Below are 25544 nucleotides of genomic sequence, written 5' to 3'. Positions count from 1 at the left end.
CCCAGAGAAAGCTGAGCAAGTCCAACTCTGTGCTTAGTGTGCCGGACTGTGATACAATCTTTGAAAGCTATACGGGACCGCAGTAGACATTGCCGAAGAGATTTTACACCTGAACTGGAGCTTTAGATGATTCGCCAAGTTATGCGTAAAAAAGCGCACCGCTCGTCGTGACGCAGCGTCACCGTTTTGGATGTAAAGCTCTTCCAGTAGATCAACAACCTGAACTGGGACTTTACTTATTAAGGACTACGTTTTCCCAATGAGGATTACAAATATCATGAGGATTGCGTGGGTGTGTGTATTGTGCTTCATTGATTTATCAGGTAAGAAGTAACAGTATTTCAAGGCTGCTTGGGGAGCTGTTAAACGGAGAAAATGTTTAAAATCACCATTTATCTTCGAGAAATGTGATGTATATTAAGAAGGAACAGTTTCCAACATTAACGTATTTGATATGTATTATTTTGCTTATAATTGATATTTCGCTAAAGTCGTGGAAACCCTCAGGTTGTCCAGCAACCTCCGAACCCTTAGGGAAAAAAAGGAGCTCATCCATGTTTCCTGGCATTGTTCTGTGGATCTGGGGCTTAGATACAGAGGGAGAAGGAATGCTGGACAAACTGATATTATTAGGTTTGGCACTTTTGTTCAAATAAGTTACATTCCAAAGGAAGTCTGTGTTGAAACAAAACCATTTACACAAATGCTTTCTAAGGTGTCAGTGTATAAAACGTTCAAGTTAAACGAAGTCAATTTTGTAATAAATACATCATGAGATGTGGCAGAAACAGATTCTTGTGGCTTTCCCACGAATTGTTTGGCTGTGATTTGGTACTTCGTTTTTCTGCTGTATGGTCTACAGCAAAAATTGTGTAAACTGTGGAAAATGTATGAGAAGAAGTGACCTATTCTGCATCAGTTAATCCAGAAGTTAAACTTCTGACATGTTTTGTCTCTGTTCCATTATGTGTGAGCTATAGGGCTGCAACTAATGATTATTTTCATTATTCATTAATCTGGAGATTATTGTCTCGATTAATTGATTAATTGTTTTGTCAATAAAATGTCAGAAAACAGTGAAAAATTCCCGTTATAATGTCTTGGAGCCCAAGCTAATGTCTTCAAATGACTTGTTTTGTCTGTTTCAGTTCAAAATCAAAAGATATACAGTTTACTATCTTTGATTCATTTGGATTTAAATATGAAAGTTTATTTCAAACATTTAAAAAAATATACATATATATGCACACACACACACATATACATACATATATACATACATATATACACATACAAACATACATACATACATAAGTAGAAATAAAACAAAAATAACGAATACAATTAACAATGAACACATACAACAGAATTTCAATAAGCAACATAATATTTCATGTCTGAAAAGGAGTAAGGCAAGGCAAGTTTATTTGTATAGCACATTTCAACAACAAGGCAATTCAAAGTGCTTTACATAGAGCTTAAAAGGCATCAAAACAGAATATAAAAGCAGCACAAGTAAAAAGACATATAAAAATTAAGTGTTAAATTTTTTGGGGAAAAAAGAAGCTAAAAGGGAATAAAACAGATCAAACAAGAGAATAAAAGCTACAGTGCTGTGTAAAATATTTACCCTCAAATTTGGTTTAATCAAAGGCAGCAGCAGTAGGAAGTAGCAACATGCTTGTCTAGTCCTACCCCTATTCTGTACTAATCAATCAACTTAAAGATTCCCATAGTCCAAGTATCTGCCCCAGTGTCCACATACACAACTAATCCTTTATGTTCATCCACTTCATACAGAATCAAACACTACCAAATCAAGAATGTGAAATTTCTGTACATCACAAATTGCTTTTTTTTTTTGTACATCTTTTTAAAATGTGTGATATTTTTACTCTGTTTGATTTCTTCATTCCACAGAGTCACCCCACAAATTGCAATACACTGAAATACATTTAAGATTGGTGCCAACACAACGTTGTTTCAAATTAAATTTTCCTCTTAAGTTATAACCCCCCTCTCTGCCTAAGAACATTTTTTGTATGTTGCCAGAGGAAGTAAATTATTTCTTGCTTTGAACATTGTTTGTGCAGTCTTAAATTCCACCAGATCCATGAACTTCAAAGCGTGTAACTTTAAAAACAGCTTGTTAATATGTTCACGATATCCTATATTGTTTACTATCCTTATGGCTCTTTTTTGCAGTATGCTTAATGATGGTAAGGTGCCATACCGTCACATAGTAATTCAGATTTGGTAATACAAGTGAACAATACAGAGTGTACAGTGCTTTATGATCCAGAACGTGCCTTGTTTTTCCCAGAACTGTAACGCTCTTTGCCAACTTCACTCACACATATCTTATATGAGTTTTCCAGCAGATTTTGTGGTCTAATATCTCACCCAGAATTTTATTTTTATATACTTTTTCTATATTAATATTATCTATCATCACTTGAACTTACAATTTCCAAACAACATAAGTTTTGTTTTTTCAAATTTCATGATAATTTGTTTGTGTCAAACCACATTTTTAATTTACTCATTTCTGATGTGACCACCTCCAAAAGCTGCTGCAAATTTTCCCCTGAACAGAAAATATTGGTGTCATCTGCAAATAGAACAAATTTCAATATTCTTGATACCTTACATATGTCATTTATAAAATACAAAATAAACAACTTAGGGCCTAATGATAACCCCTGTGGGACTCCAAGTAATATCCAGACATGTTAATTTGTTGTCACTTATCTGTACAAATTGTTGCCTGTTTCCTAAGGAGCTTCTCATCCAATTCAGCACAATCGATCTATAAATACTCCTACTGCATACGTTTTTGGTCTATACAATTAGTGATTTCTTCTTATGGGTCTTTCCTCTTAATTCAGTTAGAGCCAAAGATGTTGTTCTGGAAGCACAATTTGCACAATCCATACTGACTGTCAGTTAGCAAATTGTGCTTCTCAATGAAATGTCTAATCTTTCAATAAAGAGTTTTTCCAGTGACTTAGAGAACTGGGAAAGTAAAGACACGGGCCTGTAACTGGTAAAGTGTTTTCTATCCCCAGCTTTATATAATGGGATAACTTTTGCTGTTTTCATTTTGCTTGGAAATTCACCAGTTTGGAAGGACACATTACAAATGTGAGTTAGTGGTTTTGCAATACGTAAAATCAATGATGTTCTTAACTGATATCATACCAGATGTGTGTTTTTATGACCTAATGGATCCTGACTCAAGGTTTGTGAAGCCCTGTTGTATTGTGCTGAACAAATCAAAATCACAATGACCCTAATGTCCCTGCCCTTTTTCAGAGAATAACAGATTGTCCTGTCTTACAGATGCTGTGATCGACTTGACTATGATCTCCACAGCAGAGGTCACCAATTTCAATCACTTCACCATCTCTTGTATCAATGGCGAGCGCAGCCCTGCGCCGGTTGAGCTGGACATCACGAGAGACAACGAAATCCTCAGATTCTCCAAGAAGCCAAATTTTAAAGTGCATAAGCCCAAGAACAAGGAGGTGGTGGCCAGAGACTTTATGACCCTACTGGATAATATTGGTATCTATTACTGCAAATCGACTCAGGAAGTTCCCCCGTTTGAGACGGTCACAATGATCAACAACTTTGCCAGAGGTTTGTTCAGTCTTCATATGACCAGTTTTTTCATTTGAACAATTTTAACTTTCTGTTATGACTAAGAACCTACATCACATCCTGATTACTTTGGATTTAAAGTTTTCATTTGTATCCAATTTGGATAGTGTGTCATCTTTGGAAAATATCTGTGTGTGTCTGTGCCCTTTACAGCAAATTTTATACCAACTCACCTGACAGTGACCGCCAACAAAGGAGAGACAGTTAACCTCAGTATGCAGCTCCTGAACCCCCAAAAGAGGGATGTGACCTGGAAGTACAATGGTAAACCAGTTTACACATGTAGAGCTCAAGACAGATGAATGGGGATTAAATACATTGTACAATTAAGGGATTGTCAACACCTTATACTCATACTAACTGGCAATGAACAAAAAAACGTACAACAAAAAACTGTGCCATAAAACTGTGCCATTAATCGCTTGATGTCCTGTGTGTAGGAAATTACTATTACATGACTCACTGGAATGATATGATCAACCACACTGCTGTGCTGACAGTAGAGGACGCAGCTTTTGCCAATCAAGGCATCTACAGTGCCAGCTATGTGGGAGACAGCCCTCTCCAGGGCGCCTGGATGAGGCTCATTGTCAGAGGTTTGTTGGATCCTAACATCCCCACACTACTCTGAAACAGAAACACACACACACACAACCATTCACACCCCCGGGGCCAGATGTTGCAAGGCTTTTAGGACAGTTTTTAAGGCGCAGATGTGATACATTCTGCTCCGCAAATATACAAGTTTGTGCATTTGAAGGGCAATCTCACAAAGTACAGGAGGAGCTACAATAGAGGTGACTCACTGTGCATTCTGCTAGATTTACAATGATAAGGTGAGGGTCTAAGGATAGAGATTGTCTTATATTGTGCAGACTGTAATGTCTGTTGAGGCAAATTTGAGTCAGATTTGTGATAATGGACTACATGAATAAAATTCACTTGACTTGACTAAGACTCATGCAATTCCTCAACTCACAAATAGCATATGTGTATTAAAAAGGGAGGTTGGCAAAGGAGCATGAATTGCCTTTATATTCTAGAGAAATCTCAGTAACAGTAGACAAGATTGAAGACATCACAGAAATATTGGTGTAGTTACTCATAAATAAATAAATACATGAAAAGTAAATTTTAAATATAAAAAACTAAAAAGTAATTCCTGATGACAAGACTCAGGAGAGTTGAAAACTTCATTCATAGCATAAAAACACAAAACGCTATTTTTACACTCTCAGTTTTTGTATAGTTTTTATGTATTGGCTACCAGCTGTAGCTTGTTTAAGTGACAAACATGAGAGTGGTAATCTTCTAATCTAGTTATTGGCAAAAAAAATCCAATAAGCACATTTTCCCAAGTATCAAAACATTCCTTTTTTTTGTGTGTTTTGTGCACATTTAGTTTACTGTGAATTCACCAAAGGCTGTATCTGTACTCCTTTGGTGAGAGTGCACGCGTTTGTTTCATTTCATGTTCTTCAGTATTCTGAAAAACATGAAATGAAACATGTTCTTCAGTATTCTGGAAAAACATGAAATGAAACACCAGCGGTATTAACACCATCTCCACCCTCCACCTGTTCTGCTATGAGATTCCCTTATCTCTCTCTCCACTGGATTAAATTGTTTCTTTATATGTTTCTATGAAATATTTCTATGTTGCTATGAAAACTGTACAAAATACAATACAAATTCTTGAAAGGCCAAAATACATCTAAATAGTATGATATAAATTTTAAGTCATTACACTATATGTCTGCATTCTGTAAGATGGTAAGAGGCAGATGCAGTCAGAAAATGATCTGGGGTTGAATAGAGTGAAAGCTTGCAACTTTAAGCAAGTTTAGACAAACTGCACATAATCAAGCATCTTACAATCTAATCAGAAAACTCTTTTTCCCTCTAGACTGTCCCAGTAAGAAGTGGGGTGAGTACTGTGACAAGGACTGTCCAGACTGTCTCAATGGTGGAGTGTGTCATGGTCTTGACGGAGACTGTATCTGCCCTCCTGGATTCAGGGGAACACACTGTGAGACAGGTAGGTACTCTACTCAAGACAATGTCCTCACAAGTACAAGTTTGTGTGTGTGCATGAGAGAGCCATACAGACAGAGATAGAGAGTTTCTAGAGACAGTATGTATATACAGTCATATTTCCACCATTATTCTCGTGAAGAAGTGTCTGAATAAGGTTTTTTTTCGGTCTGTACATAACTGGTCATTTGAGCACCCTTACAAACACTAAGGATACACTCTACATGTAATTATCCTTCTGAGAAATGCTTGATCCCTGCACATGAAGTGCACCATAGACTGTTCAAAAAACACACAAACATGCACACAGACATATCGATGGCCAAAGCACAAAACCTCCTTTCTGCAGAATTTTCTGTTTGGTGGATTTCACTTTGGATGATGAGAACAATGAAGGCTGCTCATATTCAGTCTGTCTGCAAGATAATCCCACCCTTCGTTGTGACAGAAAAGTCACACAACGAAACAAAAACACAACGCAGAGTCCCTGGGTGTGTAGGGAGGCTACAGCACGAGTGAGTTACACAATCACTGAACATTCATTCCCAGTGGACAAGGAAGCAAATACACTGAATTTAAGGAATTCTGACCCTAGTATACTACAATGTAGTGACTATTACATTTACTACATCTTTTTACCTGAAAACAAACTTAATTTTATTTTAATTTAATTTTAATTATTAACTTAATCTAGAGCATTGTTTTGTAGAATCTCTTCCAACTTGCACCAAGTGCAAAAGCTCCTATCTGCACTTTGTGAGGCATTAATATCTAGTCGGTATTGTTAACACATAATATAATAATATAGTCCAAAAACAGTGTATTATGTGTCGGGTATCCTTAACAAATAGCATTCTGCAAGAAAACAAGTTTTTTTTAGTTTTCACAAAAAAGTGCATTTTTCAGATAGGAGGTTCTGCTCTTCAGCCATCGATATGGTCTGAATGGACATTAAATAGACTTAGTGGAGCTTAAGTTAGATTGAAGAAGCAGCAAACAGCAACATGGCCAACTGTATAGGCTGAGACACCCATCAATCAAGCAACACTGACATGAAACAAGCATTGTTTTTAAGGCCTAATATGTCATTAATGTGACAGCAATTGGCTGGTTAACAGATTTTCTCAGTTAACTCCTGCAAGCAAGATTCAGCGCCATGGACAGTACTTTGACACTGTGCAAACATACCCGAGCCTCTTTTCAAACATTAATTAGAGAATGCATTCAACACTGTAATATCACTAGACTCACAGGTTAGTCTCTAAACGCTTCGCTCATAGAGACTGAGGACAAGCTCCCAGGTTTTGTTGTTAAGACTGGGTGAAAACAATTACAGTTTAAAAACTGCATTGTGGAACCAATTCAAAGTCTTTTGGGGCAGTCCTTCATATTGGGGCAGTGACTTGCAGTTCACTATGGAGGAGAATGGGGAGAGAGCATAATTTCCAGTAAGGCATGTCCTTGACAAAATGTAAGGGCCGTAGGTTCGTCAGCGGCCGCTCTCACCGCCATTCAAACAACTAACGTGCATTTAGAAATCCCCAGACTTCAGTAAGCAGAGATCTCCGATTGTCTGGTATCGTGAGACTATAATATCACAGGCAGTATGGCATATTGTAGGTATGCATGGATGTAGTATTTATTGTGAGGAAACCACATGTGAGATACACTGCATTTAAATGGCAGACATTAAAAGAACATTTCATCTGAACTGCAATTTGGGTAATGACTATACCTAAACTGTTAGTCTTTGTAAATTCTGGCTGTGATCTGTCAGGTTTGACCAGATTTTATAGGTCTTGGTCTGACAACATCACATTGCCATTAACCATCACATGTTAGCAACATACTGCATGTTATCTTCCAAACTGCATGCAGTTAATCAATCAAATGGAATTAAATATCTATTAAATCTACAGGTTACAGTTTAGTACACTTGCAGACTAGTTTCACTGTCTTCTGTGGTGTTTTGCAAGGCAGGTTGAGCCATGATACAGCAAAACTCAAAGAATTTAAATAAACACATTTTTAAATTTGTCTTTCTCTGATGGCTTGCAGCCTGCAGAGAAGGAATGTTTGGCCGAAACTGCCAGGAGTCATGTGGCTCCGAGCTGAACTGCAAGGGGCTTCGCTTCTGCCTACCAGACCCTTATGGCTGCTCCTGCGCCAGCGGCTGGTTTGGGAGCCGCTGTGAGAAGGGTAAGCAATAAATCACTTTAATCTATCCATGTAATATGTAATATGAATATAGATGAAATAACAGATGTTTTTACCCTATTGCGTGCCACAGTATGCAGTACAGTTTTCTGTTTTCTGTTTTCTGTTGTCAGCCTGCCATAATGACATGTACGGACCAGACTGCAAGCTGAGTTGTAAATGCCAGAATGGAGGAGTTTGCAACCGTTTTAGTGGATGCCAGTGTCCCACAGGGTGGAGAGGACAGAGCTGTGAGAAATCTGGTGGGTATTGTGACAAGCATATTAATCCTTTCTGATTCTTTCTCTTCATCAGTTCACAGCACATTTTCATTTATGTCATCCTCCACACCAAATACCACCACATTCTTCCTCATCACTGCAGCAAACATTTAGTGAATGGTTATTTACACAAGTTACAAAACTTAAAAAACACAGTTACACACTGGATTCCACAGCTTGTTTGGTAAAAGGTTGGTTTAATTAAACTGCATGGAATCCTACATGGAGTGTGTAGCTGTGTTTTTTAGGTTTTGAAGCTTTAATGGTCCTTGTGTCTGCACTTTAAACAGTAATTTTTCCTGTCTCTTCATGCACAAGTTAAACATAAACCATAACTAGTGAGACATGTGATTACAAAATATGACTTATGACTTATTCAACTCATTTAAAACATCTTTCAATGTGTTTTGCAGTTTTTTTATCATAAGATATTCAGGTCAGGAATTGCTGCAAAGCAACTGTGATAGTTCTATGGTTTTCCGTCCAATGATCTCACCTCTCTCTATATCATCAGTCTCTCAGCTGCCTCACTAGCCACCTTGTCTTTTTCTTAATATCTGTTCCATGACTCTCTCCCTCACCAGACCGGGCTCCCCAGATCTTGGACTTGGATAGTAATTTAGAGTGGAATCTGAACTCCAGCCCCAAGATTTCTTGTTCAGCCACAGGAAACCCCCTGCCCAGCCACAACAGCATTGAGCTGCGAAAGTTGGACAGCACTGTGCTTAAGGTAGAAGGACCAACATTTGCTAGCAACAATCCTACCAAGATAACTTAAGCCTAAATAAAATATATAAAGGATAGTATTGCATAGGATAAAACTATATTTGCTGTAGTGAGAGTAAATACTAGACCACACACAGAGAGAAGGCGGCCTAGTTGATTGTCCCAAAGCAGTGGATCTCAATCCTGCTCTAGGAGAACCCAATCCCTGGATAATTTCTGTCTCTATACTTTCTCACCTCTGCACACATGGCCAGTCTTCCCCAAATAGTTTCTGCTGGAAAGGGGATTTTGGACTCTGTTAAATCATCCTATAAACACTTTACTCAAAGCATATTGAGTCCTTTACTTTTCACAACAAATCACATAAACGTGCCAGTTGAATGTGTAAAATCTAATCAATTACGGATTTATTAAATAAAATACTAAAAACAGTATAGTAGTATGCCTTTAAAACTGAGCTGACAATTACAAGGTTGAGTCGAGCTCTGAGGAAGTCAACAGCACAATGGTCTGACCAGATAAGGCCATATCACTTAACAGTGCAGCAGTTACCACGTGTTGTGTATAAGTGACATGTTGATTTTCTGTGTTATTCTTTCTGTGTTTTTTCCTTATTAATAGAAACAATCTGATAAAGAATAATTGTACCAGAACTTCCCACAGGCATAAAGACATTTCTCAGAGTAAGCAGCAAAAGTAGGCACAGGAAATGTAAATGAGGTTTTCACCATCCATTGCATATTGCTTCTGTGTGTCATGTATTTTACGCTCAGGCCACTCAAACCATCATGGATTCAAATAAGAGTACAGCCCTGTTTGAGATCCATCACCTGAGTGTTCAACAAGGAGGGCTGTGGGAGTGCAGGGTGTCCACCAACGGAGGCCAGGACTCCCGCAAGTTCAACCTCACCATTAAAGGTCTGTGTGAGATGATTTAAGATGATATAAAAGAGAGGAAATTATATCATATCGTGACAGGTGCTGCACATCACAGCAACAAAGATCTTAAATATGTGAGTAAAATCTTGTTATGTGCCTACCCAGAACCGCCAGTGCCCATTACTGCCCCCAAACTCATGGAAAAGCGGAGTAAGCAGCTGCTGGTGATGCCGATGGAGTCCTTCCGAGGACACGGTCCTATTGTCTCCACCAGGATCCTCTACAAGCCTGTGGAGAATGAAGACTCTTGGTCCTCCATCATAGGTAAGCATGCAGATTTTTTTTTTATTTCATTGCGCAGCAGCAACAAAAACAAACATTACATTAAACCAGTTTTCACCATTATTTCAACACAGTATGAAATCAGCCAAGGTTGTGATGTATTAGCTACAGTTACAGAGTGCAACAAATCATTGCTCAAAATCATAATAAAACTAATTCTTAATGCAAAAGCTGGCAAAGAGAATAAATCATATTTACAAGAAACACCCCAACCACAATTCCTCTACAACACAATGTAGGTTATGTAAACAAAAAGATCTTCTCAAAGAGTGCACATAATACCTTACTGAGTCCAAGTACCCATCTACTTATTGTATAAAGATCTTATCCATGAGTGTGTAATTTTATATGTATATCCCGTATATGTATGATGCCTTTATAGATATATGTTTTAAGCAAAATCTTCTGCAGAAATCCCACTGTGAATCCTCCATAAAATCTTGTGTAATCAGCCTATCCTGTATCCACTTTCTTTCAGTCTACAGTGACAAAGAGCCCATCACGCTGATGAACCTGGAGCCTTCAACACGCTACCGTGTCCGTGTCCAGCTAAGTCGTCCTGGGGAAAAAGGAGAGGGGGCCCAGGGGCCAGAGGCCATCATGGAGACTGATTGTCTTGGTAAGACTCACTGATAACTGGGTTGTCCAGTTTGTAGGGATCGCACACATACCATGCATGAGGATAATTATCTGGACCCTTGCCTTAGGAACTGTTTTTTTCACTGGGAATACAAATGTCTATAGTCTGGACCACAGAACTTAAGCAAGCATAATTATATTGTGTCTGTTCAGTATAATAGTAGTAATAGTGAATTTTCTTGAGCAGTGCTATTCCCAGGCCAAAAGGAGCCTGTTGTCTTTTCCCTAGTGAGCATATCTGTCTTGATAACTCAAGTCTAGGCCAAAAGTAGAGAGATGCCAGACTATGTGGGATCAAGACTGAAATAGCAAAAAAATAAACCTTTGATTGTCATCAGCCATCTAGGAATCACAAAACCATTCCAGAAAAGTAACAACCTGTATTTAAACGCAAGAGTCTGTGATTTTATTCCTCAATGATTGTGGTGCAGAGGGAGAGAGCATGTCTGAGTGTGAGCACAGAAAGGAAAATGGGACAACCTGAAATGGAAAAGTGACTGATTTGGAGTGCAATAGTGCATAGTTCTAGTGAGTTTGACTCTGAAGCAATATGTGGTTTGGTCCAAGTGTGAAATGAAACAAATTTTATCTGTTACAGGGGAACATTTGTCTCTTGCACAAGCACAAACTATTTGTAATAGTGGATTGTGTTGATCTTATCTTTGAGAAGGACCCCAGAGCAGTTTAAGTCCATCGACAAGACACTGAGTGAGAGGGTGTATTAAAAATAACATACAGTATGATGCTAATGCAATGTGGCATCAATAAATACTATATATACACTAGCCATTGATCTGTTTTCTCTTACCATTAATTTTGGGCGTTTGGGCTGAAGACAAGGAAACTCCCTGGCCTTGCAGAGGTCCGTCACAGAGCTAACATCTAGACATTCAAACACGTTCAGACCTCCAATTAACCAGAATATCTTTGTACCGAGGGAGGAAACCAGAGCACCTTTAGGAAGCCCACATGAGCATGGGGGAAGTACAGAAAAGACCAAGTCCAAGATTTAAAGATTTTTTCTTATGAGCTAACTCCTAATTCATGCTGCTCACTAGTGAAACAGGTAAAACAATTGCAATCTAAGTTGAGGGAACCATCCAATTCAATTTAGAATACTTTATCTGTCCCTCAGGGAGCAATTTTGAGGGATCTGTGACTGATTTAATGAGCAGAAATGCACAACGAGCTGTTAGCCCCCTCAGCTCATCCTGTGTTCTCTGTCGCCGCAGAGCCCACAGTTCAACCTGAGATTGACATCAGCTCGGTGGAAGGCCGCAATGCCACTGTACACTGGCGACTGCCTGCCAACAATGGCATTAATGCCAGCACAGCCAGTGGCTTTTTAGTGCAGCTCTTCGGGCCACCACCCCACAGTAAGAAACTACTGGAGGAGACCACCCTGCTCAATGTGCTTTCCACAAAGTTTCACAACCTGGAGTATCAGCAAGACTACAAGGTGGTGGTGCACCTCATCAACTGCGGCAGCCAGGGGCCTCCCTCCAAGCCCTACCACTTCCGCATCAACAGCCAGGGTAACTAGAACCTCTAGCTAGGTTAGAAATAAGCAACTCTGCAAGAAAATGTCCTAAATGTTGCAGGATTTTCAATGCAATTTATAACGTATTCACAGTGGTTTGTGGCAAAACATTTGGTGTAACACAATATACAGTATGTTATAGGCGAACATGATTTATTTATCTTTTAATAATCAATTTACAAGGTAAATGGGGGATGAGGTTGAAGAGATTCTTAGATAAGTAGATATTATTGGTGCTTGCTGGTTGCTTGGTGACTCTCTCCCTGCCCACAAACTTTGTGTGAATTGAAGGAAAGTTTAGTAACTAATACTTATTTGTCAAAGACCAGTGTGACAATTGAGAATAATATCCTGTTTAGTTTGCAATCAATGGAGACCAACAAGTTAGAAACAGATCCATCCACACTGTTACACTCTAGTCTTTGATTGGAGCAGCAGTTTTATTTCAGAATATAGTGTCATAGAATCATTGCTGATGGTCCTAACAATGATAATGTCTTTGTGTCTCAGGCCCATCGTCCCCACGCAATGTCCAGGCCCTGCCTCTGTCCATGTCAGCCATCCAGGTGAGGTGGCAGCCCCCTGAGGACCCCAATGGAGGCATCATTAAATACATCATAGAGTACCAGCCGGTCGGCCAGGGGAGCCCTCACCCTTGGGTGGACACAGATGATGGAAACAAGACTACCAAAGATGTGACAGCTCTCAATGGCAGTACCCTCTACCAATTCAGAGTGAGGGCATTTTCTAAAGTGCCAGGAGAGTGGAGCAGCTTTGTTCAGGCAACGACACAAGGGGATGGTGAGTCGGAATTTATGGTCTACTTACCCACTTGTAGACAGCAGTGCTGTGGCAGAATGGTTGAATATGCCTCTTTATATGCAGATGTGTTCAAATGAGATTTATGAGACTGACATGTTGATTTGCTTTCAAATTCAAATTCACATGATAATTTGCTACATTTTTAATCATAAAAATACCTTTTCCAAACATGAAAAATGGGGACCTAAACTCTGTATCACTTAAAGATTTGGAACCTAAATACGTTAAAGATACCCTGTGGTTTAGCTTCTTGTACTTCTGCTGCCTTTGGTGGCACAACAAGGACTAATTTGGAAAATTGGAAAATTACTGGACTGGGTTATCTTTTCTAAAAGAAATGATCAAAAAGTATAGTGTCCAGTGACTTTTTATGATTTCTTTGAAGTTAATTTATTTTCCTGTCAAGCTAAAAACAGCTCTCTGTGGAAATTCTCTACATTACTGTACTTTTCCAATTTTGGGTTTGTCCCAGGTGGCGTTTAACAGGACCACCCACAGAGGGTCCTGAGGGATTTAGACAGGATAATAATACATAGCCTATTTATCTCTACTGTCATCATCTCAAGATCATTTCCATCTCCCTACTTGGTTTTTCTCTTCTTTTCCCTGCTCTTCCCCTCTACCAAAAAAAGGCTTTCAGAGTTTAACCCCGACCACCCAGGGGGTGGCTGGGAGGCCTACTGGGGACAGTTACCAGCTGTTGGTGGCAGTGGTGGGATCAGTGACAGTCACCTGTGTGACCATCCTGCTGGCACTGCTTGCTCTTTTCTTCATACGCAAGACATTGCTCAATCGTCGGCGCACATTTACCTACCAGTCTGGATCGGTAAGGGTGCACCCAGGTTTGAGTTGTTTTTATCAGAATTTAGGAAACCTGAGGAATTTACTGAATCCTGGTTGACATCACAGCTGACCTGATAATGCTCAAATGTGTTTAGAGAAAATACTACTTTAGTAATACTAACATTTAATATACATGTATTTATTGCTGAGTTTAAGACTGTTTATATCCCAAGGGTGAGGAGACCATTCTGCAGTTTAACTCAGGCACTCTGACCCTGACCCGGAGGCCCAAGCCCACCCCAGAGCCCCTCACTTATCCAATCCTGGAGTGGGAGGACATTAAGTTTGAAGATGTCATCGGAGAAGGCAACTTTGGCCAGGTGTTTAAGCTCTTAGTGTACTTTCTATATATTTTAAAGTTTTTTCTATGACTGCCATCTTTTATGCATATGGTTAAACATTTGAGCTAACAACAGTTTCAAAACCAGGTCATCAAAGCCATGATCAAGAAGGACGGCAACAAGATGAGCGCTGCCATAAAGATGCTGAAAGGTAACTTCTATACATTCATACGAGCTCTCACAAACATATACAGATATGTGTATAACATGAAAACACACTGTTCACAGGCACAAAGCAAAGACAGTGTAATCACAGTGCAGAGTATTCTGTGACTGATGTGAACATTTTATTTCAAAGTCGCCAGCTGAAGCTGCTTTGCTTGCACTTTGTTCAACAATGCTGTGTGTGCTGATCCTCCTGCAGAGTTTGCCTCAGAGAATGACCACCGAGACTTTGCAGGGGAGCTGGAGGTGCTGTGTAAACTAGGCCAGCATCCCAACATCATCAACCTGATAGGGGCCTGTGAGAACAGAGGTGAGAGAGCGACACCTAGTGGCTGTTATGGATATTGATGTGCTTTCAAGCTCTGGCTTTTGAAATGAGGAAATGCTGATGATTATGATGTGTAATACTGTTTTTGGCAGGATAAGGACTCATAAGTCATACATACGTATACTGTAGACTGTTAAGTAAGCTGCATGTTTGTGGCCTTAAAATCTAGTGTCCAGGCCTTATAAATTGTGTGATCTGTTTATTCAATTTGTGATTTGGTGGACAATTTTTAGATCCTGCTGTATTGTGGGATATACAGTATATGATATATGAAGTATTGTATGTACAAAACAATCCGAACTCAAGGTCTACTTACTAGCTTTTTCCAGAGCTTTCAACTGTATCAGACAGTCTATCGGTGGATCGAGTCTGGTCCAACATAGATATCATGGACATGAATCAGTTGGCATGTGTGGTCAGTAGCTGTGATAATTGTATCCATGTCACTTTTAGGACTTCTCGTCATGTATAGATGTTTTATGGTCACTAATATATTGCTATGTATTACAAAATATAGGGGTCTTTCCAAGTATCAGAATGACCAAAAACATTCTTTAAAAGCATTTTTTCCACTATATGTCAGGTTTGGCTTTGTAAAGGACTGAATATATGCTGATATACTAATTATTGTTCTGCAGACAGCTACTGTAATTACATCCTGTATGTAGCACTGTACAGGAATGGGTTAAATTCTTCTTCCTAGAAAGCCAAACAGATACTCCCATCATCTGTCTGATCATCTGTCATCTGCACCTGGAAACCACCAAAATGCGTCCAAACTAAATAATCCTTTCCTTCTAGGAGCATTTTACACGAACACATTTGTTTGATTTGTCCATGTGCCTCACAAGAAAACTATTTATGTATTTGTGTAAGGTTTCCTTGGCCCCAATTCTTACCATGAAGTATCACTTTCCCAGCCACATCCGATGGATTTTACGTAGAATAATTAAATTGCTTGTGTTTGATCAAAGATTGATAACATATGAGAGAGGAAGTCTGGTATGGAAAGTGTATTGGTGAGGACATTAAAAAACCAAATCAGCCTTGAAAAATAAACATCAGACTAATTCACCGTGTCTGCCCACCGGTCTCACTTTCAAGTAGCACCTGACTCTGCAAACCTTCACTCCAATGTGTTTACATCTATCGTTTAACTCAGGTTAACTTCTTTTATTCAGTGATAATAGCACAGAAATACATATAGGTCTATATGTGAAAATAGATGGGAAGCAACATTTATTTGATTTACAGTTTGCATGTGTTCTTCCTGCCTTGCATCTACCTTTATGTAATTTCTAGGAGAGAGACTAGGGAATTAAAAGGGCTTTTTTATTGCAAAAGAAAAGGTCACTGGCTTGCAGGGGTAAAACAAGCTGTTACTCAATTGCTTTTTTTTGGCATTATGGGAGTTTTCTGCTTTAATTCATTCGATCCACTCAGCATCTGTGTGTCATTTTCAAAGAAATAGAAGATATATGGTGTTGTTTACAGCCCGTACACTTTCTCATCTTAGAGAGATCTGGAACAAATTCACTCTTCATATATCAACATATTGAGAGAATTAGGTGTGTCCAGAAGGAATTCAACTTTGAACTGTTTAACCGCAGGACAGGGGGAAGGGGAGGGAAAACATTTGATAAATACACTATAGTAAATTGGATGATAAAGACTGAAAAACACAATAGTCAGTATCCTCTAGATCAGCTACAAAAGGATAAAACCCTCTCTGTGTCTTGGTCTGCTCATCTACATGACAAACTGCAATGAGTGTTTTAAACTGTTAATTTCCTTATTTTTAAGAGGAGAAATAAGAATAATACAAACAGAATATTACATTTCACATTAGCTAATATGCCTGGAAAGATCTGTTACTGTTTAATTTTCAGCAAAGAAATTATTTTGGAGAAATGTTACTACAGGAAACACAACATGTCTGGATTAACCTCTTGTAGCTGTGAAGGAACATTGTCGTAATAGCGTCCAGTTCTTTGACCGGTTTGTCACCCTGTTATTCTTTCCTTTCACACATGGCACTTCTTTGGCACTCTCCCTGGTCTTGGTGAAATCAACATTAAACCATTCCAACAAGCACAAATGCCTCATGACCTGTAGGAACTCAGGCTTGGGCCGGAAGCCATCATCTATTAGCAAAGCGTCAACCATCTGGTTGAGCTTTGTGAGGCTTTCATGAAAGGCCTGGTCTACCTCTGCCTGTGTCAGGACAGAACTGTTGGAGGCTGAGCCCATTAACCAGCTGTAGCTGCAGACAGGCCAGCCAAGGCCACAGTCACAGTTTTTAGGGAGAGGAAGAAGACTTGTGGGAAGCTGCTAACAGCTGTAGATATGGAAGATTATTAGCAGTGGCGCTGACCTTATTATTGATTATAGGAGTTCACGGTACTTTCCCAAAGACAGTTCATAAGTTATCAGGTGAAAAAAGGGACTAAAACATTTAGAAATTGCCAAAGGGATTCAACTCCAGCATATCTATTTGGTATAGGCTTTATTGTAGGGTGAAGTGCAGCCTCTGTCCTCTTCCTAATCTTCTTCCCCATCCTCTCCAGGTTACCTGTATATAGCCATAGAATACGCTCCCTACGGTAACCTTCTTGACTTCCTGAGAAAGAGCAGAGTCTTGGAGACTGACCCCGCTTTTGCCAAGGAACACGGCACTGCCTCCACCCTCACCTCCCAACAGCTCCTGCAGTTCGCTGTGGACGTGGCAACTGGGATGCACTACCTCAGTGACAAACAGGTAGGAGGACAGAGTGTGTATGTGGGTGGCTGCTTGTCTATTTCTTTGTGTGTATGCATTTGTGCATTGTCTAAAATGTTTTTACATGTATTTAAATGAAACATAAAATGCATTTAAAAATGATTGAAACATAATGAAAATATTACATGAACTGCCCTTAGAAATTTTTATATAATTTCTGCTCACAGTATTTTGTTGATGATGTAATAAAACTGATAAAAATATAATGATTTTTATTTTATTTTATTTTATTATTATCTTTTATGCATCCTTATAACAGATTGAGATTGGGATCTCTCTTTCAGGACAGTCCTGTGTACAAGAATAAACTTATACAGTTTAAGCATAGAGAGATGCACAGATAATTCACAGATGCACATTAGACATTATTTTCACATTACATAAAGCAATTACAACTTGGTTTGCAAATACATAAATACAGCCTTTTTAAATCTTCAAGTGAAATTAGACTCATTTCAAAAGAAGAATCCAATAATTCAAACAATTTTAATTCATATGTTACAACCTGTGTTAAGTAATAAATGCTTATTCATACAATAGTGTAATTTTATTATAGTAAGCAGTATGTTATCATATTAAAAGTAGTTTTTATATATCCTTGGCCCATTTAGAGGGACATTTTATAATGCTTGGTTGAGCTATTATATTATCATCAGCTACCACATTGCCTTTTACAAAAAAAAGCAGTCCTTTACAACTTACTGTATATTAGCCCATCATAAGAACAGCATTTTGTTGCAGTACTTTCAATAAAACATTTTAGAAGTTAAATTTGCTACAAAAATGTAATTTCTGTTCAAATATACTGTAAGTAATATATGTTTCTACACTGTCTTGGCACTAGTTCATTCACAGGGATTTGGCTGCTAGGAATGTTCTTGTAGGGGACAACCTTGTGGCGAAGATAGCAGATTTTGGCCTGTCCCGTGGTGAGGAAGTTTATGTTAAGAAGACTATGGTGAGTGGTGGATTCATGCACAGTTGCACTGTTCTCAGAAAATTCAAATTTTGTTTCAGTTTTAGCCAACAGATGGCGTTAGCTATGGGAAATGATGACTTTGTATCCCAATATCTGTTGATGCAAATCTATGGTAATTGGAGGAAAATATCTCCCCTTGTGATCTGCTGCAATCACAGTGGTTTTTGCAACTGAAATGTATATCTTTTAAGTGGTTTGAAAACAGGAACACAAAGTTCTTCTGTGAAATAGAAAAAAAGGGCGTTCCAGAAACGGTAATTTTACTATGTTATACTATTCAGATAGCTGAAAGAAAGAGAAAGAGATTTTGATTTACTGAGATCACCTGCAGAGGATGGTCATGTGTTCATACTATCAACTGCAGCATATACGTGTAGTGCAAGTGAAGTGTACTAGAATGCTCTTATAGGCCATGGTTATGAACTTGTTATAATGTTAACTTGATCCCCATCATCAACTCAGGACACTGGCAACTTCAGTTTTCTTCTTATATGAACCATTTGATGTGTCAACATACATTAGGCAGAAGACATCAATGTCTTACTTTGCTCTCAGGGGAGACTGCCTGTACGCTGGATGGCCATCGAGTCCCTGAACTACAGCGTATACACGACCAAGAGCGATGTGTGAGTTATAGTGTCACCTCATTTGTTCAACTAACACAAATACTAACTTTCAATCTAAGAGTAAGACTGCAACTGGGGGTTGGAGGGGCGGGGGAGGGGGGGGGGAACAGAGCAGACCAAGTTGCAGTGTCCTCTAACAGCACTCCTCCTAAATGCAAAAATATTTCTGAGAACCTTTGGGGCTTACTGAGTAACATAGCAGGCTATTGACATTGCAAACTTGAAAACATGGGTGGTTAAAGACCACTTCCTGAAGTATTCAGATAATCAACAATCACTAAACAACAACTTGTAATGATTATGATTCTTCCTTTTCTGTTTTTTCTTTAGCTCTACATGAACCTTATTAAAATTATTTCAGCCTCTAGTGATGTTTTGATTATGCACACCACAAAACGCCTGCCAACAGAAAACAACAAATCATCCCTCTGTCACTGGTGGACTGATAATAGTGTGCTGTGTAACTGATAAGCGCAACCAGGAAGCCTCGGGTACAACTTAGCAGACAAACTGAGACGTTGGTCTGTCAACTGGAGCCTGTACACAACGAAGAACAAGCTAGAAGAGTGTCAGACAGCTAACGGAAGAAGTGTGAAGGCTGTCTGTAGGGCCAGAGAGAGTTGCAAACATTAGTAAGAGAGACAGAGCGTAGGGGAGAGACAGTGAACAAGATGTGAGACAGAGCAAAACATAGTGCAAAAAGGAGATAAAGAAGAACAAAGAGACAGTCTGACAGCCCAAACAGCCCTTGTCTGCTCATATGATCTACCACACAGCACTGTGACTTGTGAAACTAGCAGTATTTTTCTTGAATTCAGTTGCCAATGAGATAGCAGGAAAGATGGTGGTTTTATGTTATTGAGACATTCAGACACGCGTTGGTTTCCATTTTGATTTTGAGAAAAATAAGTATTTTCACCATTAGAATGAATTATCATCATATTATTGCTGTGCATATTTAATTAAATGAATTTTAAATTGCGTATTGCATTTTCCTCTGCTATGCAACTTATGAAAAACATGGAAATAAAATCACCAAGGAGGATGTTTTATGTGCAACGGCAGCATTTTTAGCTAGAAAATGCATTCATTCTAGATTAGGTAGATTAGACTAAATACTGGATTCAAGATATTTCCTCACATATGATCAACAAAGGAACTCCAAGTTGAAGACATTAAGTAATGTATATTTTCAGCCACTAATAATAAAACCCTTGGATCTTCTCCTCCTTTTCTCTGTATGTCTTCCCTGGTTTACTAACATTTCTGTCTCATATTTTCTCCCAGATGGTCTTTCGGGGTTCTCCTCTGGGAAATTGTAAGCTTAGGTAAGTACAGCCTGACATGGAGTGGGTTTCAGGACAGAAGCTTTACCATTTATTACCGCATATACAAATTACTGATACTGGGTTGCACTAGCAAAGATCTCATAGCCTCAAATACCAGCTGACTGATGAACTCACGGTGACATAATGGTGATAGTCTTTGTCATTTCTTGACCACCATGATCACTATCACAATCATAAATCTTTTTCTTCCCTTCTTGTGTGTCAGGTGGCACTCCATACTGTGGGATGACATGCGCTGAGCTTTATGAAAAACTGCCACAAGGCTACAGGATGGAGAAACCCAAAAACTGTGATGATGAGGTGTAAGTAGCTCTTTTCCCCCTTTCTTTCTTTCAGTCTTTCTTTCTTTCTTATTTCTGCTACATTAAGTCATGTACTGTATCTTTCCCTTTCCAGTTACGAGCTGATGAGGCAGTGTTGGAGGGATCGGCCCTATGAGAGGCCCCCCTTCTCCCAAATCTCTGTCCAGCTCAACAGGATGCAGGAGGCCAGGAAGGTAATGCTGCATTCATTCCATGTCGGCAGAAAAAGAAGAATGTGAAAACGTCCTGTTGTTAACACCTGGGAGTGTTCAAACTCTTTGGGTTGTCCCATTGTTCGTACCATAGTCACACCAGATATATGGGAGCCCAAAACCGCTCTTTTTATCAGGTTACAGATACTTTCAGGAGTTAAAGCAGACACAACAATCTATGTTGGCTTTACAGATATTTTTTTAAATTAGCTGCACCGATTGTATTAGCATTACTATTGGTAAGTATATATTTATATACAAACTTTCATTCCATCTTCCAGGCTTATGTGAACATGGCTCTCTTTGAGAACTTCACCTACGCTGGGATAGATGCCACAGCCGAAGAAGCCTGACTACCAGCCCCCCCAGACCCTAGCATGCCACGTAGCCTGAAGAGGAAGCCCCGAGGATGGTCGCCACGTTACTGCCACCTCCCTGCTGCTCATCGTCGAGACAGGAGGAGCAGGCGCTCAACCAAAACCACCCAGCTATAGATGTAGGACTGTGAAAGGACACTGTGTGGAGGTATTGGAGGCATTAGGAGATGTGGAGTATGGCTGGGCTTTGGATGGAGAGATGCGATTGCTACCAACCTTTTGGGAAATATGACCCCCGTCACAACAAACCAGTCCCAGAATAGAGATGCAACATTGTACTTCTTGCTGTTACAGAAGTTAACAATGCTGAACACTTTGGGAAGGGGGTAAATATGGAGTTGCTTGTGTGGCTTGCTGAAACACCACAGGGTCTGTGGGGTGTTGATGCTGGACTCTATTTTCTCTCTGTTGCTGTAAATGGAGAGGGGAATCTTTTCATGAAGATGAAATGAAAGGACACAGTGTGTATCACAAACATTCAGGTTCTCAGACTTTTAGAAATCAATGAAAAACATACAATGTAGCACTTAAAACCAGCCTTATTCATGTTCTCTATGTCTTTTACTTTTTTGCCTATCACTGCCATGTGAATGTAACTACTACTGTATGTATTTTTCTCCTTTTATAAAGAATACATAGATATATCAAAGCCTCCTATTCCATTATAGTTAAAGTTACAGACTGTTACAAATGCAACCATGGTAGATGTTCCATGTGTTGCATGCAAAGAAAGCTCCACCTCAAGGGTTAATGTTTGGAAAATGCTACTAATACTGGGCAGATGTACAGCCAGTCTACCAGCTATCACCATTATAGTACCTTTAATACTATACAACCTAACGTAATGTATGGTAGAATATCCACTCTATGAGAATGTACAGTATGTTTTCATTAATTGGTTCATTGAATAAAGCTTTTGATAAGTGGACTAATAGTTAGAGGTAGTTGAGTTAAATTCCATGTTTTGTCAGTTTCTGTAACACTTTTTTGTTGCATGCATTTTTTTTTACATTGTTGTTTATTAACTGTAAATATTGTTGTTGTTGACCTGCTAACAGTGAGCATGGTTGTAATGACAGAACTACAGGCCGGGGTGTCTGTGGAGAATTCAGGAACTCTGATCTCCTCCTGCTGCACTGGGCTGATCTGTCACTAGGTTTCCTTTTTCTACAAACCAACCGCAGGCTTGAAACTGTCTGTCAAATATAGCTTTTAGTGGGCCAGCTTCCTGACGACTTCAACGCACAGACACTGGCTATACAACAATATAATGAAGGGAACAAGAGCACCATGGAATGTATTTTCTCCCATCTGAAAGCCTATGTTCTGAGCAATGGCGGAAAGTAATTAAGTACATTTACTCAAGCACTGTACTTAAGAACAGTTTTGAGGTACTTGTACTTTATTTGAGTATTTCCATTTTATGCTACTTTATACTTCCACTCCATTACATTTCAGAGGGAGCTATTTCTTTCTTTCTTTCTTTCTTTCTTTCTTTCTTTCTTTCTTTCTTTTTTTCTTTCTTTCTTTCTTTCTTTCTTTCTACTCCACTATATTTATTTGACAGCTTGAGTTACTTGAAGATAAAGAAGATTTGACACAGTGGATAATATAACAAGCTTTTTTAAATACAACACATTGTTAAAGATGAAACCAGTGGTTTCCAACTTTTTTGACTCTTGACGTTTTACAAAAAGCAGTGTGTAGTCGGGGTCACATTTCAGATTATCAGTTGATAACAGCTCCACCAAATAGTGATTTTTCCCTCTAAGCTTCTCATATGGTTTCATTTCAATAAATGTTCAAATGATCCAATATTTCACCAAAAATCAAAGATTAGAGAAAAAGTCCAAAAACTTAAAACAGATTTGTGTATCAGAACTTTGTTTTTGCTTCTTTCCTCTCCCATTAATCATCTCACAACTCCTCAGATTTATCTAGTGACCCTTTGGAGGGGCCTGGTCCCTAGGTTGGAAACCACTGGACTAATTATTTGTCAATTAGTTTATTTGTAAGGGACACATACAGAGAACATTGACAGTTGCAGAAACAGTGTCCGATGCACTGTACACATGTATATAACCAACACCAGTCCCTTGATAGGTATCGATAGTTCAAGCAATCATTAAAATTGGAACAGTTTAAAATCAGTGCATATAATAATAAAACAAGAACAACAACTATCTATGACAACACACAAACAAACATACAAAAAGACAAATAAAACAAACCAAAACATTATGCAAAATATTTATAACATGAACCCACGTACACAAATAATGACTAGTTGGTGTCATGATTACAGTTCTGGCCCAGTTTTAACCAGGACTTGACTGTTGTAGAAAACATTTTAAAATCCTGATTTCTGCTTTGAACTGGCAGGTAGGGAATTAAAGAGGGTTATGCCTCTAATTTGCATGTTAGTGGCAGTCTAGTTATGAAAGTGTAGAAAATGACTGGAGCTAGATGGTGTGATTGGGAGCGTTCTGACTGAGAAACACATAGAGACAGAACCTGACCTATGTCAGTTAGCCAAGGACCTGGGCCTGGACTCCAAATCCATCAATTCCAAACATTAACAAAAAAGTCACAAAGGAAAGAATATCACTTAAGATTAGAAATGAGAACAATGTTTCTGTTTGCAGGGTTAGGGTTATTTGTAGTACACTCCCTGCATGGCTGTTGGGCTGAGGTTAGGGTTATTATTTTTTATCAGTCAAAAAAATCATTCAGATTTCTGTGTAACTTGTACATATGACAGCTTCCGCCTAAGCCTGCTGTTTTGATAGAGATTGTATCAGTCTGTGGTCAGTACTCAAGTGTTTTCCTGTTACAAAGATCTCATGCTTACAGGTTTCATTTTGTGTGTGCCACAATTTTTTAAACAGGAGGAAAATCCCCAATTTAAATTAATATTGTATTGTCGTAATGTGATACAGTCTGAGTCCTGTTCAAGTTTACAGTTAAAGCTTTCCAGAGCTGTACAGTTGGGCTAAAACACATTTGCTGTTTTCAGAAATTTCATTTTTCACAGTAGTGAGTAGCAGTCAACTTTTTTATAGTGGTGTAAATAGGACACAGTGTGTATTTCTTAATCGCACATAAGAAAACTTTCCTAAACACTCGTAGTTGTTAATATCATCAGTTACATTGTACATCAAGATTCTTCTCTGTCATTTTATTCCTAAAATAAATGACATTTTGTGTTGAGTGCTACTAAAGCCAAATAAATATTTTATATACAAAAGGGTGAAGAATTTTACAATACCATGCATTAAAATATGTAAGATTATAGAAAACTCTATGGAGAAGAAACAGAAGTAGTATAATTATGTGCCAAAGTCACAACTGCATTTTATCAGGTTTGCTGCATTCTTAAAAATAATAATCAGCCCTCTACAAAACTTCAGCAGGTTCAGAAAGAAGAGCCAAGACTATCATCATATCACATCAATGGGAGAAATGTACTCCACCCTAAAGTATAGAAAACAAAAACCATTGTTTTTAAAATGCTACAGGAGTATTACTGAGTGTAAATTATATTGGGAAGTCTTGTGTACAGGTTATTTCTCTTGGGTATGCAGAACATCAAATAACCCAAGTCCTCATATAAGGGACTAAGCTGCTTGGGGATAGAGAGGGTGACTTGAAGTCTTCAATGTGGTATGGCGTCTATGGTTGATTTTAACTAGAGTTGAGAGTGTGGTGCTTGGAGCTGGAGGTAACATCCTATCACAAGCAGAGTTGGGGTACAAATGACATTGGGGGATTTGATGTGTTGGCTGGGGGTGTTGAGGAGTTGTTAAAGACTACTGTTTGGCAAGATAACAACCTTGGGTGGGAGACAGTACCCAGCTGAGAGAATAGTATCTGGGGCATAAGCAGTTTTTGGTAACAGATGAGCAGTAGAGTTTGCCGAGCCAAAGAGGAAGTGGCTGTGGTGGGTTTCAACCTTTGGCAATCTTGAGGGTTTTCTCATGAAATTGGTTGTTATAAATGGCTGCATTATCTGGTGGTTAGGACCCAAGGATCTGTTGGATAGAACATACCGTAGGGCCACTCAGTCAGCACTAGCACTGGACCCTATTCTTTGTATGTGGATATTGGCCAGATTTGATTGT

The 25544-nt window shown here is 38.8% G+C and overlaps 1 protein-coding gene across 2 annotated transcripts; it reads left to right on the top strand.

The window, feature by feature from the left end:
- tie1 (tyrosine kinase with immunoglobulin-like and EGF-like domains 1) lies at positions 1-22361 on the top strand. Of its 2 annotated transcripts, XM_067596368.1 has the most exons (24): positions 1-323; positions 3343-3642; positions 3817-3927; positions 4104-4259; positions 5570-5701; positions 7756-7896; positions 8028-8156; positions 8759-8904; positions 9674-9818; positions 9945-10103; positions 10600-10740; positions 11993-12295; positions 12811-13101; positions 13755-13948; positions 14139-14285; positions 14394-14457; positions 14671-14781; positions 17367-17557; positions 18423-18536; positions 19113-19183; positions 20471-20511; positions 20738-20834; positions 20929-21028; positions 21328-22361. In XM_067596368.1, the coding sequence occupies exons 1-24, from the start codon at positions 260-262 to the stop codon at positions 21397-21399; spliced, it is 3420 nt and encodes a 1139-aa protein (XP_067452469.1). In that variant the 5' UTR covers positions 1-259; the 3' UTR covers positions 21400-22361. The 2 variants fall into 2 exon arrangements, with proteins under 2 accessions (XP_067452469.1, XP_067452470.1); XM_067596369.1 differs by lacking the exon at positions 11993-12295.
- Positions 22362-25544: the final 3183 nt, after the last annotated feature.

The sequence above is a fragment of the Thunnus thynnus genome, chromosome 8 (assembly GCF_963924715.1).
Source record: "Thunnus thynnus chromosome 8, fThuThy2.1, whole genome shotgun sequence".
Lineage (NCBI taxonomy): Eukaryota > Metazoa > Chordata > Actinopteri > Scombriformes > Scombridae > Thunnus > Thunnus thynnus.
Note: the sequence above shows the minus strand (reverse complement) of the source record. Positions and strands in the feature narration are given on the sequence as shown.